At 35.9% G+C, this 13,080-nt stretch overlaps 1 protein-coding gene across 1 annotated transcript; it reads right to left on the reverse strand.

Annotated features, from left to right (window-relative positions):
* Nucleotides 1-3,575: 3,575 nt before the first annotated feature.
* Nucleotides 3,576-13,022, reverse strand: LOC140151975 (coiled-coil domain-containing protein 12-like). The gene is made up of 6 exons (XM_072174279.1): nucleotides 12,899-13,022; nucleotides 7,899-7,963; nucleotides 7,123-7,202; nucleotides 6,578-6,674; nucleotides 5,187-5,263; nucleotides 3,576-3,935 (listed from the first exon to the last, which is right to left on the reverse strand). The coding sequence occupies exons 1-6, from the start codon at nucleotides 12,986-12,988 to the stop codon at nucleotides 3,835-3,837; spliced, it is 510 nt and encodes a 169-aa protein (XP_072030380.1). The 5' UTR covers nucleotides 12,989-13,022; the 3' UTR covers nucleotides 3,576-3,834.
* Between the last annotated feature and the right edge of the window lie 58 nt (nucleotides 13,023-13,080).

Raw genomic sequence — 13,080 nt, forward strand, 5'->3', positions numbered from 1 at the left:
GCTATTAATTGATCAGGACAATATGCTATCAAATTCTATAAAAACACAAACCCAAAAACCATATTTTAAACTGTTGGCAAAATGTATTGTTAGTTAGTTTTTTGGCAAACGTTTAAAATAAAATCTGTTGTCAACATGTTACAGTGTATTGTGGTAATTTTGAAAATGTCATTCAAATGTTTTATAACCTTTATATAACCTGACATTTGAATGTTTTCTGGAAACCTTTCTACACTGCTAAAATGAATGTTTTGTGTTTGCTGGGATATCATCAAATTACCCCAAAATTAAATTTGGCATCGATTAGATTATCCACCTGATCATGATGATCTCTGTTTGTATTGACGGTACTGTCAAAGTAAAGAATAGCAGCATAGCAGTTTTATTGAAATAAAACAGTAAATTTATTCACATGTCCTTTGTCATTGATGAGTGTTTGTCTTTTATTTTATTTTGGAAATGGCAATTGATCCAAGACACTTATCCAAGATGGTGAATACTTACAAGTTTTGATTATAAATATTAGACTTGTTTGTATAATTATATCTGACATACTAAACTCCTAGGAAGGTTGATAAAATTACCAATAGGAGGAAATTCACATCATGTTTAGAGAAAGAAATAATAAGGGACCTTCCCTCACCTACCCATCACCACAGAGTAACCATCTCTCTTCTACCCATCACCCATCCACTGTGACAGGCCTCGAAATAAGGCGGGCCCTCGGCCCCCGAAAATCAGTGAGGGCCCGCAAAAGATGCAACCGGCGGGCCCGAAGGGCCCGCAAAATTTGTGGCAATTTTTTATCACTTACGGACTTAATCTTACTGCAGAATTCAACAGTCATGCAACACCAAAAATCACCCGACTATATTGCATTCTAAATTCACATTTCAGGAAAATTGAAGTAAATTCAAGGCCAAAAACATTGTTATTTAATTCAATCTTTAATAATATTTGATAGTAATGATGTTAAAGTAGGTGTAATAACTCTGTTTTTCCCATAAAAGCTGCTGTTTTTTGGCACTTCCGGGATAGCACAATACACCACCATAATATGCATGTACAGCAGGTCATGAATATTAATGAGGTTCTGTCACTGTGGCGGGTTTATAATAGCACTGCATGACTTTTGCATATTATCACTTTTGATTTTGATAAAATTGGAGATAAAAAGGAAATGAAAAGAGACTGATTAACCGGACTGATACTAATGACAATGTTTAAAAACAAATCAGTTTCAAATAAAATAAAAACTTTTTTTGAAAAAAAAAAACCAGCATCCTCTAAAAATGGTTGCTTGCCCCATTTCTTTTTTTTTTGGGCTTCTCTCTTTCTATTCTTTCTAGTAATTTTTATGTATTAATTAATTACTTAACGCGGCTGTGTACTCTAGACATTGTTTCTTTCGCAAAATTGAGTTTTTTTGATATGTTTGTACTTTGTTATGTTTTTTATAAATACAAGGAATGAAAATCCAGATTTGTAAACTTCAACTGCAATATTTTAAGGATTTTATTTCACTATTCCACTCGTGTTTGAAATTGAAAAGGAAAGAAAATCTTTGTTGAACCAGCAGGGTACACGCCGCAACAACTCATCGCGTTGCGTGATCGCGCAATTTGTTAACGCACAAATACGCTACACATACGCCGACGCTTATCTGCATGCGCTATGCATCTTATGGAAACACCACGGAAGCACTGATTTCACAAAACCTAGTGGTCAAATGGCTCCGCTTTTAGCTGATAAAATGTGGGTTTTTTCAAGTTCTTTCCCCGATTTAAATATCAAGTTATGAATGGATTTCGCTCAAACTTCTCAAGGGCTGCAGATTTACCCGAAGTTCACGTAATAAAAGGTACAAAAACGAAAACCGCCGCATTCTCCTGTGAGATTCGATGAAAGTGCACAATGTGACCACTTTAAACTTCAACGCCATTATTTCAATGTTCATTTTCTCGGTAAAATGACGATTTAGGTACACGATAACTCAATAAATACAGCATCTATAGGTAAGCAAATATGATCATCGTAAAAAAGCATGATCGACTCAAGAAACGCAGTTTTCTCATTTTTTTATATTTTGGTCTATTTCCGATTTTAGGCATCATTTTGTGCAAATAGGCGCTTTGTGAATTTTAAAAGTTCAATTTGATGCCTTATATGGTCAATATCTCAAAAAATAAGGCTAATATCAAAAAAAAAAAACCGTTTTTGGAATGGAGCCTCAAGATTGAGCTAAAAACAAAATAAAATATTTTGGAAAGAGTGTTTTTTGTTATGATGTACCTAACAAATATTGCCAAAACTCACTTTTTTGTGATTTTCTTCAGAATTGTTGTTTTTACCCCAAATCTGTATTTATATTAAGATTTATTGATGTCTTGCCTTCATAAAAATGTATACTTTTATATGTCTTATGCGAATAATTACAAAGTTATTGCACTTTTACTACATGCATGTCTGAGAGTACACAGCCACCTTAATTACTCCTACTTATTGAATAATCGATTCATTTGAATGTTAACATAATTATGGGTTATTTGTTTCTTTATTTTCCTTAGGTTCCTGCACTCCGTCACTGCAAATTTACCATGTTTACTCACTTTTTGTGGGGTCACATAGGTTAAAATCAATGGCCCAAATTTGGGCCCCCAAAAATTTGTGAGGGCCCTCAAACATTTAAGATCAAGGGCCCAAATGGCCCTCAGAAATTCTGGCTTATTTCGAGGCCTGCACTGTGAACACCTAGGGAAGAGACCTACCCTTTTCACATGCTTGGTAATTATAACTTTCCAATGTTACATACAGTACCCTTTCACTTTTTGATGTAATTTGATATTAAAAGATAATAAATTTTGACATTGTATGTTATGCACGACTTAAATGCTATTTCCGTTCCTATGAATTTCTGTTATCAAGTTATGTTGTCACTAGATATAGGTATGACATCATGTTCATGGCTAATCTGAGACTCAAATATCCAAGCATTTCTTATTTATTGTTTACAAGCTCATTCAATAGACATTCTCGGCTATATATTGTAGATAATGTACTCACTCCTCAAACTTTTCCACCTCTATGCATATTAGAAGTGTGGATTCACATTTTCATGTCTTTATACTCTTTTGTGTTCCAATATATGTGACGTGTCATGTCAAAAGGAGACACTTTTGGGCAGGTTATCAATTTTGAGGTTTTACATATCTTAAATATAGAGATATTTTTGTCCTAACGCCGCTTTTCCCCAATGAAATCGGACATCCCTAAGCGAAGATATTGAGTTCGTAAGTTATGGTATTATAAAATTGGAAATTGAGATATCGGCCTTTAAAAATATTATTGACAATGTTGAGAGTAGGGAATTACCTTGAAAAATGTCTCAAAAAAAATACAAGATGCCAGTTATATTCCGGTCTGAAACTATCAGACTATTATATTTCTAACATTAATAACATCACAAATTTTCAACAAACCCAAATTGTGAAAAAATCACCCCCGGGCAGATTTTTGGCTATTACTCCATTTATGATCCTGCCCAAAAGTGTCTCCTTTTGACATGACACGTCACATATAGTACTGTTAGTTATTGTTCAAATGTATTGTTCAATTGCATCTTCTCAATCTGGTTGGCTCTGAGCACTTGCCTCAGATCCACAACTGGATTTGTTACTCATGTGCAACATCACATGCTTACACAAGCTCTGTTTAAACCAATCAGAAGACACCTTCTAGTTTAACCAATCAGAATGTATCTATGTCCTGTATATCAACCAATCAGAACATACCCGTTGTGATTTAACCAATCAGAGCATCTTTTACAGCTCCTCTTCAGTCCTCATCAGAATCTACTGGTTGACTGGATGCTTGTGTAGCTGCATTCATAGCACTTAGCAAATCACCACTGTCCTCACCAGATTGTATTCTCTCTCCTGTGATAAAGGATAAGCAATACAAAGAAAGCATTATCAAAAAGGGAAACAAAACTGGACTGTTTTCCACAGGTGTGCTAAGATTATAAGAACCATGATCAAGAGAAAGTTTCATCTACATTTTTTTAAAGATTATGATTATGTTTATCGTATATAAATGCTAAGGAGGTCATCTAGGTAATTACAATATTTCCTACGCTTTTGGTTTCAGTGATTTCCAGATGCCTGTAGAACCCGATTTATTGAGGAAAAAATTTCCAGTCCAGCATTTTTTGCATGATTGCAAATTTTCTTTTGAATTCTTCAAGTGAAGAAACAATCTGGTGGCGACGATGCTTCACATATTGAAATATGTGGGACCAATACACAATGTTAATGCAGTCTTGGTTTCCATGTTTAAAGTCTAATAGCTCTATCTGGCTATCTCATGCAATTTGCTAGCTAGCTTGTGGAAATTATTTATTTCATTTTTTTTGTTAAGGGATCTGGCATGAGCGTTTTGAGCGTTTCGACAGTATTTTTGTGGGACATGAGAGCACATCAGGATCAGGCATATCGAATTGCATTCTGAATACGAAGAATGTCTTTCTGATATCAAATAATATTAATTTTTTGAAATTCACAATGTAATAAAAATTTTACGATAAATTATTAAAATTTGATATTTTTGATATATAACAGTCCTCGAAGTAAATTATATAAATCTAATGATATATTCTTAAAGTGTATGTAGCAGGGAGGAAAAGCCGACGATTCAATTGAAAATTTTGACCTTTCATATTGAAGTTATTGATTTTTTTCCCAAAAGACCTCTTTGTTTTTGGTGTTTTGGGAAAAAATTCATATCTTCAATATGAAAGGTCAAAATTTTCAATTGATCGTCGGCTTTTCATCCCACCTACATGCACTTTAAGTGTAAATCATCAGATTTATAAAGTTTACTTCGAGTACTGTTAAATTAAATATCAAAAATATCAATTTTTAATCATTTGTCATAAAATGTGTATTACATTGCGAATTTCAAAAAATCAAAATTATTTGATATCAGACGGACATTCTTCGTATTCAGAATACAATTCGATATGTCTGATGTGCTCTAATGTCCCACAATAAATACTGTCCAAACGTTCATACCCCACCCCTTAAAAGCAAGTAGGTTACAAATACTGTGTAGGATGGAATAATGGGCAATAAGATGATGACTATTCTGCCATTCAATATGATCTACCACTGTGTGGTTTGGAAACTCACTAATTAATTCTGCAATAGCCCTCTGTGTTCTTCTCTCCAGTTTCTCCAATTTAGATGCAACATCTCTTTTCAGGTCCCTGCAAGGTGCAAAACAGAACAAGCAAAACCACAATCAGTGTAGGTCACACATGTTGAATCTATGTACAAACCTCTCCTTATGATCTCATGAAGTATAGTAAATGAGCAATTGGTGTATTTTCATTTGTTTTACAGTGATGTGGTTGACTTAATTGTGTTGAGTGATCTATATAAATAAAAGGAAGTCGCTAAATCTTGTCCAGAAGCAGGCTTCGATATGCTTTCACTTTCAGCTCTGATTTATTCGTAGGTCGATCGGGTACATATTGCCATTAAACCATCTGACGTTCATTTTTGCAAAACTATTCAATCACTATGGAAATAACAAAAAAATTGGTCGGTTGCTAGGCCGTTAAGGTCAGGCCGTTGAGGTCAATAACCTTATGGGTCAGGCATGACAGCAAACGCGTCAAATGCAAGCGATGTCCAACACGCGCGGTAAGTGGCGAGTCACGCACCTGCCCGTACACGGCACTATGGTTTCGCGCATGGCGGCGCATGGTATAGACGCACTTAATGTTGGCTTACCGCGCGTAGGCCTACGTATTGACTGACTGCTTCTCTGAGATGAGACAGTGGCGGATCCAGGAATTGGGATGGATCATTGGGTGTAGGCATTAAGCTGATGAAAAGGGTGGTCATTGGGTGACAGATTTGCAAAAAAGTCCACTTTTCAGAGAGAATGTCAAAATGTAGCCAACAGAGACGTTCAACTGTTCAGTATAGCCCGAAAAGGTTAAATGTTAGGGGAGTGGGTGAGCCCACTTTAGTGGAACTTGCAAGTCCACATTTTGGAAATTCCGCGGCCCCCACAAATAAATCCTGGCTATAAATGTAGGCCTAGCTATTAACAACACGGGCTCGCTTAAAATATTTTGCTGCAACTTTTAAACATGTTGCTTACAAGTTTATACCATTATAACCCGAAATTGAAACGTTTTCTAGCAACCTCTTCTAACATTAATGTTTTATGTGTGTTGGGATAAAGTTAAAATCAACCATTTTGTCACGAGTTGTTTCAAAAGAAATCCGAGGGATTGAGTGAGTAACAACATTAACACAGGTCTGGATATTCACTTAAAGGTTAGGTTCTTTAATATGACATGAGCTAACTAACATTATGATTATCAAGCTAACATGATCATTACTATATGGATGAATAATCTACACCAATACACCATGATTACCATCGCTGTTTACCATGTTTACTAACCACTCCCATTTACTAACCGCTCCCGTTTACTCAACTAGCGGGTCTCCCGCTAGTATATAATATTACAGTTTAGTGATCAGTGCTCTGATAATACACTTACCAGTCAGGTTTTCTGGGAGCTAGGTTCACAAGGTCAACTTCTTCAACGACAGGTTCTGGTTTAGCTGCCTGCAACTGCTCCTGAATATGATCATCAACTGGGAAGAAACACAATATATGATAATATCAAAATAAAGCACAACACCTCAATCTACAATTTAGCAAGGTACATTTTGTAAACAGTCTTACAGATTAATATTTTTGTATGTTCTGCCTAAATATTGAAAAGACAGTGGTTGATGACAAGGAGTACCAACTCAAATGTTGTTTATAAAGCTATATTCATGAGGTTATGAATGTTCATATAATTTCATTATCTTTATAGTGTGTATTAAGAAAAAGAATACTAGTATTAAGTTGAACTGACCCAAGCACTCTATGAACTGCAATTGCTGCTTGGTAGTGATACAAAATACACTGAGTACACTGCATGATGGCATTTATACCATCATCAAACAAATAATTGAACCCATTCAAAATTGGGTACTTGGGTACCCTGATGGTGTAGAGAATATTCGTGATGACAAGGTACATAATGACACTTACTTGAAGCCAGTTCAGGTTTTGGTACCCGATTTTCTTTCAAATTTTCATTCTCTGGTGTGTAGTTCTTAAAGACAGGTTTTCTGCAAGTCAATTAAAAATGAATGTAGAGTATCAATGCAACTAAACATGAAAGAGTTCATTAATGTGGACTGGAAAGGTATGAATTTAAGAGGGGGTCATGCAAACACCATCAATAAATTGATGCCCGACAACAGAAAAACCTCCTGTAAGAAATCCTTGAACTCTTCAAAAACCCAGATGTGGTAAACCCATTTGCTTGTGATGGAGGGGTTGATGTCAATACACACTCACAGCAATGTCTATTTATTTATTTGTGTCTAAAATGTTGGCATGTTCAAAAGTAACCGGCTAACTGTAGTCATATTTAATGTATGCCCCACACAGACTTGACCCCTGAAAAAATCCCAGCTACGTCTTTATGCTGTTATATATACTTAATTACTGAAAAACTAATAAGGTCGAGACTCTCTGGTCAATAGTGGTCATGCTACCCCTTACCATTTTTACCAAGTTTTGTCATCATAGCACTTATGGTTCTCAAGATAATATGTTTGTTCACAAGCTTTTCCTAACACACACAGTCACAGACACACCATAGTGATCCCTAAGTCTCCCTCTCAACATAGTTCAGGTGTGACAAAAAGCTGCAAGACAGCCAACAACAAAAAAAAGCCAATTTGGTAGCTAAAAATCAAAACAATGAATAAAGCTGAACTTTCAGTCTCACAGGACACCCCTAAATCCTCAGAGTTTACCTTGCTTCTTCATCATCCTCCGCAACTGCAGCTTTCTTCGTTGGTGGTTCCAAGTCATCAGGCTCCTATTATTACAAGCATATCATCAAAATTAACATCCCTGACAGTCTTTTAAAAAACACTTTGTAAATATGTCCCCTAACTCCCCTTGCCATGCTTGCAGTTGACCAACTTTAATGCTCACTGACAGTACTGGGGCAAGGCTATTTTGCAGGATATCTTGCTAAATTGTTGGATTTTAAAGGGGTACTACACCCTGTGGTATATTTGTGACTATTTTTGTATTTTTCTCAAAAAATAATAACACACTGGTAATAAAAGTTGTGTATATTATTGGGGCAAGGAATCCAATTACTACACTGAAATTTCAGTGACTCAAGACAAGCGGTTCAGTATATATTGTAACGGGACCGAGCTTGCCCCTAATACTTTTGTAAACGACTGATGGAGAAGACTAGCCTTCTAAACATACAAGTGGTAGCGTAGTATCAAAGACTGACTAGAATTCTCCCAAGATATGTTGAATCAGTGATGCATGAAATGAGAAGTAACAGGTAAAAATGAGACTTGACAATTCTGTTTTATATTTGCTTCTTTTGTTATATCTTGTATTGTTATTTTGCTTTCATATTTGTCTTATCACATCACAATTCATAAATACAAGTAAACACTGGTAAATACACAATCTCTGTTGTTGATCATGACGATATTTCCTTATTTATCTCTTTTAAATCCAAATAAATTACCATTAAATGCTGCCGAAAAGTACATATACTATCTGCTTGAATAATCGAGAAGCATAAAAATACAATTTAATCAACAGAATCTCTCATCACATGACATAGTCATAGGCTAGGCCAAGGCCTAGTAGGCCGACTACAGAGTATAGTATCCATGTCTGTACACCTATACGAACTTGCCATGCAACAATGAATGCACACTAAATACAGTGCATAATTTTCCATTGGACTTGTGCATGTGTGCGGCAAGTCACTTGCACAATAGGCATAGGCGCTAGGCCAAAACACCCGAGTGCATAACCACCCTGGTGTTGCCACTATTGTGGTAGCCAAGCTGCCCCTAGCTCAATCTGAGCTCCAGAGTAGGGCGTGTTTGCTTTGGTTGGCAGTGCTTACCTTCAAACTGAGTGAAGGTTTGGGTGGACTATTGTCCACCAAGCAATCTGATTAATTTATGTGCACACGCCTTTATATACTTTCCTGAACGCGTTCATGGAACCTTTTGGCGGCTATGCGTTCAAAGCGTAAGCTCCGTTACTATGGATATCGCAGAGTCACTCCGCGTCAGGCGCTCACTTTCGAAAAGATTTTGAGCATGACGAAATTTAATAACTAGAACTGCTAGTGTTTTTAAATCAGGAATCAAACTGATGACCCCCTTTTTGACCATGTAAAACATTGAAATACTCAAAAATATCTTAAAATTCTACATCCTTAAACAATTACATCTTAAATAATCCAAAGTTTGATCAACAAAAGTCGTTTTAAGGAAATTTACAATTTTTATTTTTATTTGTTTACGTAAACCAGACGACTGATGGCCGGGAACTTTCAAAATGACAAATCCAAAATTCTGTAAACAAACAAGAAAAACCTGAATTTTGTCCTGAATATTTACTCGTAGACGGTATGTAATACCTTATTTTGTTCCTGACAAAATTATTTACACAATATTATAAGATCTCTGTACAATATAAGCTAATAATAGCGGAAATAGTGAAAGTTGAGGCCAATTTACGCACGCACGTCGTGACAAATTTTCTCTGCCGTATTTTCAACCCACGGCAAAAACTGACGATCGGCAGGTAAACAAATCCAAATATTTACAAAAATATACCTTGTGCAGAGCCATGCAATCATTTTAAAATGTATAATAACGATCAAAAACTACCACGAACACGTGATGAGCATCGTGACTTTTCTCTAAATATGAATTTGACAAGAGCTCAAATTCGGCCATAGCAACACACGGGAGGTAAGCTTAAAAACAGGCCAAAAATCTGAAATCGCATTTTGGCTCTCCGTTTCAATATGATAGGAAACGAGGTACATCCTAGCGGTACCTTATTTCTTATCATAAATAACAAACCGCTTGTCTTGGGTCACTGAAATTCCAGTGTAGTAATTGGATTCCTTGCCCCTAAAATATACATAACTTTTGTTACCACTGTGTTATTAGTTTTTGAGAAAAATGCAAAAATAGACACAAATTTATCGAGGGGTGTAGTACCCCCTTAAGGAAAAGTACCCTACTTTGTCCTTTGTACAAACTGAATATTATTGCCAAATTGGTGACTTTATTCAGCTTTCATTTGGGAGTTGTTGAGTCTATAGTTTATTGTGGGGTCATCGATGAAGCAGTGCAAATTCAGCATCAAAGTGGTTACCGTACGTAATTCTCTTGGTTACCGGATCACGCTATTTTGGTATGCCTTCGAGTGCCATATACTTTGTGTGGTGATTGTTTTGATTGTGGTTCATTATTAAAAGCGTGTGATCCTGTTGACATAGTTTTGTAACTTTGATACCGGTACTGAATTATCGCATCGCGATAATATTTTCTCACAATATTGTCGCCAAGTGCGATATTGCACACCCTTACTTGACCTATTTTGCTGTGTTACCTAGGTAACAAAACATCTTAGCAGGGCTCAAAATAAGGAGGACCCAAGGGCTCTCGGCCCCCGACAATCAGTGAGGGCCCACAAAAGACACATCTGGCAGGCCCAAATGGCCCGCAAAATTTGTGGCAATTTGCTCACTTTTTTTGTGGAGTTCATAACTTCATAGGCACAAAAATTTGTGAGGGCCCTCAAACATTTAAGATCAAGGGCCTAAATGGCCCTCAGAAATTCTGACTTATTTCAAGGCCTGCATCCTAGATTATGCAATCCTATATGTTTATTTGAATTGTTTTATCAATCAAAACGAACATTTTGACCTCTTTTGTCAAAATCGGAGCATTTTGATGTTTTTGCAAAAATGTGACCTTTGACCTTTTGGTTAATAACTCAAGAATGGTACATCCTAGACAGGTCAAACATAACTATACATTTTCTGAATCCTTGTGACCAGAGGAATGCATTGGAATGGTTTTAAAAAGCAAGTGGTCGCAACTTACATCAACCCGTTTTGACAAGGAACATGCATTTAATTATTTTACAACTTTGTTTGATTTTATATATACATGTAAGTAATGGTACAATTATGTTCTTTGTTTATTCATCATTTATATAGTTGATATGATCAAAGTCAGAAAGTAGCAAATAGAAGTCATTAAAAGAGAAAATCCAAAATATAGATAAAATAATTAAATATTTTGCAATTCTCTACTTTGGACGCGGGCGGGAAACAGGAAACTAAGAATCAGTTGTAAAGGGCCTTATTGAAAGAGTCATTTATTGACTCCAAGATGTTCACAATCATGTTTGGAACATATTCTGATACAAAATATTCCAAACACTATATTTTAGGTATGCTAGGTGTTAAGGCTGGCATTTTCGGTCGGGTAAACGGGTACCGTCCGAGATTACATTACCGGTAGGAAATACCTCCCGGTACCAAATTAAAAAAAAAAAAAAAAAAAAGATATTTTGTTATTTTTAATATGAAAATTGATAATTTGTATTCATGTCATAGTCTATTAATGATTTCAAAATGCATTACATTTTGAAATCATTTTTTTTTTTTTGTATTTGGTATTCGGTTACCCGCCCGAAAATTGCGGTAGCGGCGGTACCGGTACAAAATTACCCGAAAATGCCAGGCCTACTAGGTGTAGGTGAATTCAAATTTGCCATCAAACTGCATCATTTTATATCAAATTAAAGCTCTTGAGTAAACAAAGCCAAAACTGAAAACCTTTTTTCATAGGCTCATATAGCACCTTCCATAGCAAAGTTACATCTTGTCAAAGATTGACTTTCATCAAAAAGATTCAGCTAGCAAAATTCCCTAAAACGGCATTTCGGGGGTGTTTCTAGATCTTAGTCTCATTATGATAGCAGCTTTTTTAATGGAACTGCTATCAAAATCCCTCTAAAATTCCATGTGCGATTGTCTTATCACCATAAAAATCATATATTTGGGTCAAGTGAAGTATAGAAAACATATTTATGTAGGTTTCCTTCTTGCCAGTTGTTTTAAATTTCTATGTAAATATGCATTGACATTGTCGGCGAATTTGGCTGACTAGCAGATGTGTTAACTAAGGTTTGCCTGGGATACCTATCTATTTCAATGATGTGCAATGTAAATTGCTCTGATAATTAATAGTCGAAAAGGAGAAAAATGCATTTAAAGTTTCAAATTTACATTGTCATTGAATCTTTGACATTAATTAGGCGGAAACTGTCCGTTTTCGCAAAAACAGAATATATTTTTTCTTCAAAAGTCATGTTGATTAATAAAAAGGGTCAAAACCTCCAAAAATCATTTTTTGGTAAGTTTTTGGCCTGTAGACGTAGTGTAACGCAAAATGGACATGATCATGATGGACCACCTTCTGACATGACATGCGACCATAAACGAGTAAACATCTAGCATAAGCATGTAACAATTGTGTATCGCTGACAACACAAACCTCTGATTTGAAAAGTTGGCGAATATACAGCATTTAGTCTGAGCATGCCGACTCAATCAAAGAAGAGTTCTAGACTGCGGAACTCAGTCCTCAATGATAGTCAGTCACTTATCTTTTGGTCGTTATATGACTATCATTTGGAAGAGTTCCGAATTCAGCAGGCTAGGCAATTCTGGTTCAGGTACTGCTAACCACCCCTTGCGGGAGCCAAACTAGCAGGACGGTGCACCGCTTGGTTACTTGGTGTTGACGTAATACTGAGTTACGCAAAGGTGCCGAATTATGAAGTGTTCACAACATGACATAAATTAAAGGCGCGCCAAAGTAAGTAAAAAAAGACTAAGACATTATTGTTTCTATGATTGCATAAATGATAAAGAAATCTGCCAATATCTGACCTCCACATCCCCTTGCTTTTTCTTTCGCAGTGCTTTTAATCGCTCTTTTCTCTTTGCTGCTTCGTTTTCGAGTCCTCCGATGGTCGCCATTTTATTTTGATGAAAATGAAGAATTGTGGGAAAGTATTTTTGCTAATTTTTTGTACCATTTTGGCTCAATATTGACAGCATACACAAATCAT

This window comes from Amphiura filiformis, chromosome 1 (genome assembly GCF_039555335.1).
Source record: "Amphiura filiformis chromosome 1, Afil_fr2py, whole genome shotgun sequence".
NCBI classification, from domain to species: domain Eukaryota; kingdom Metazoa; phylum Echinodermata; class Ophiuroidea; order Amphilepidida; family Amphiuridae; genus Amphiura; species Amphiura filiformis.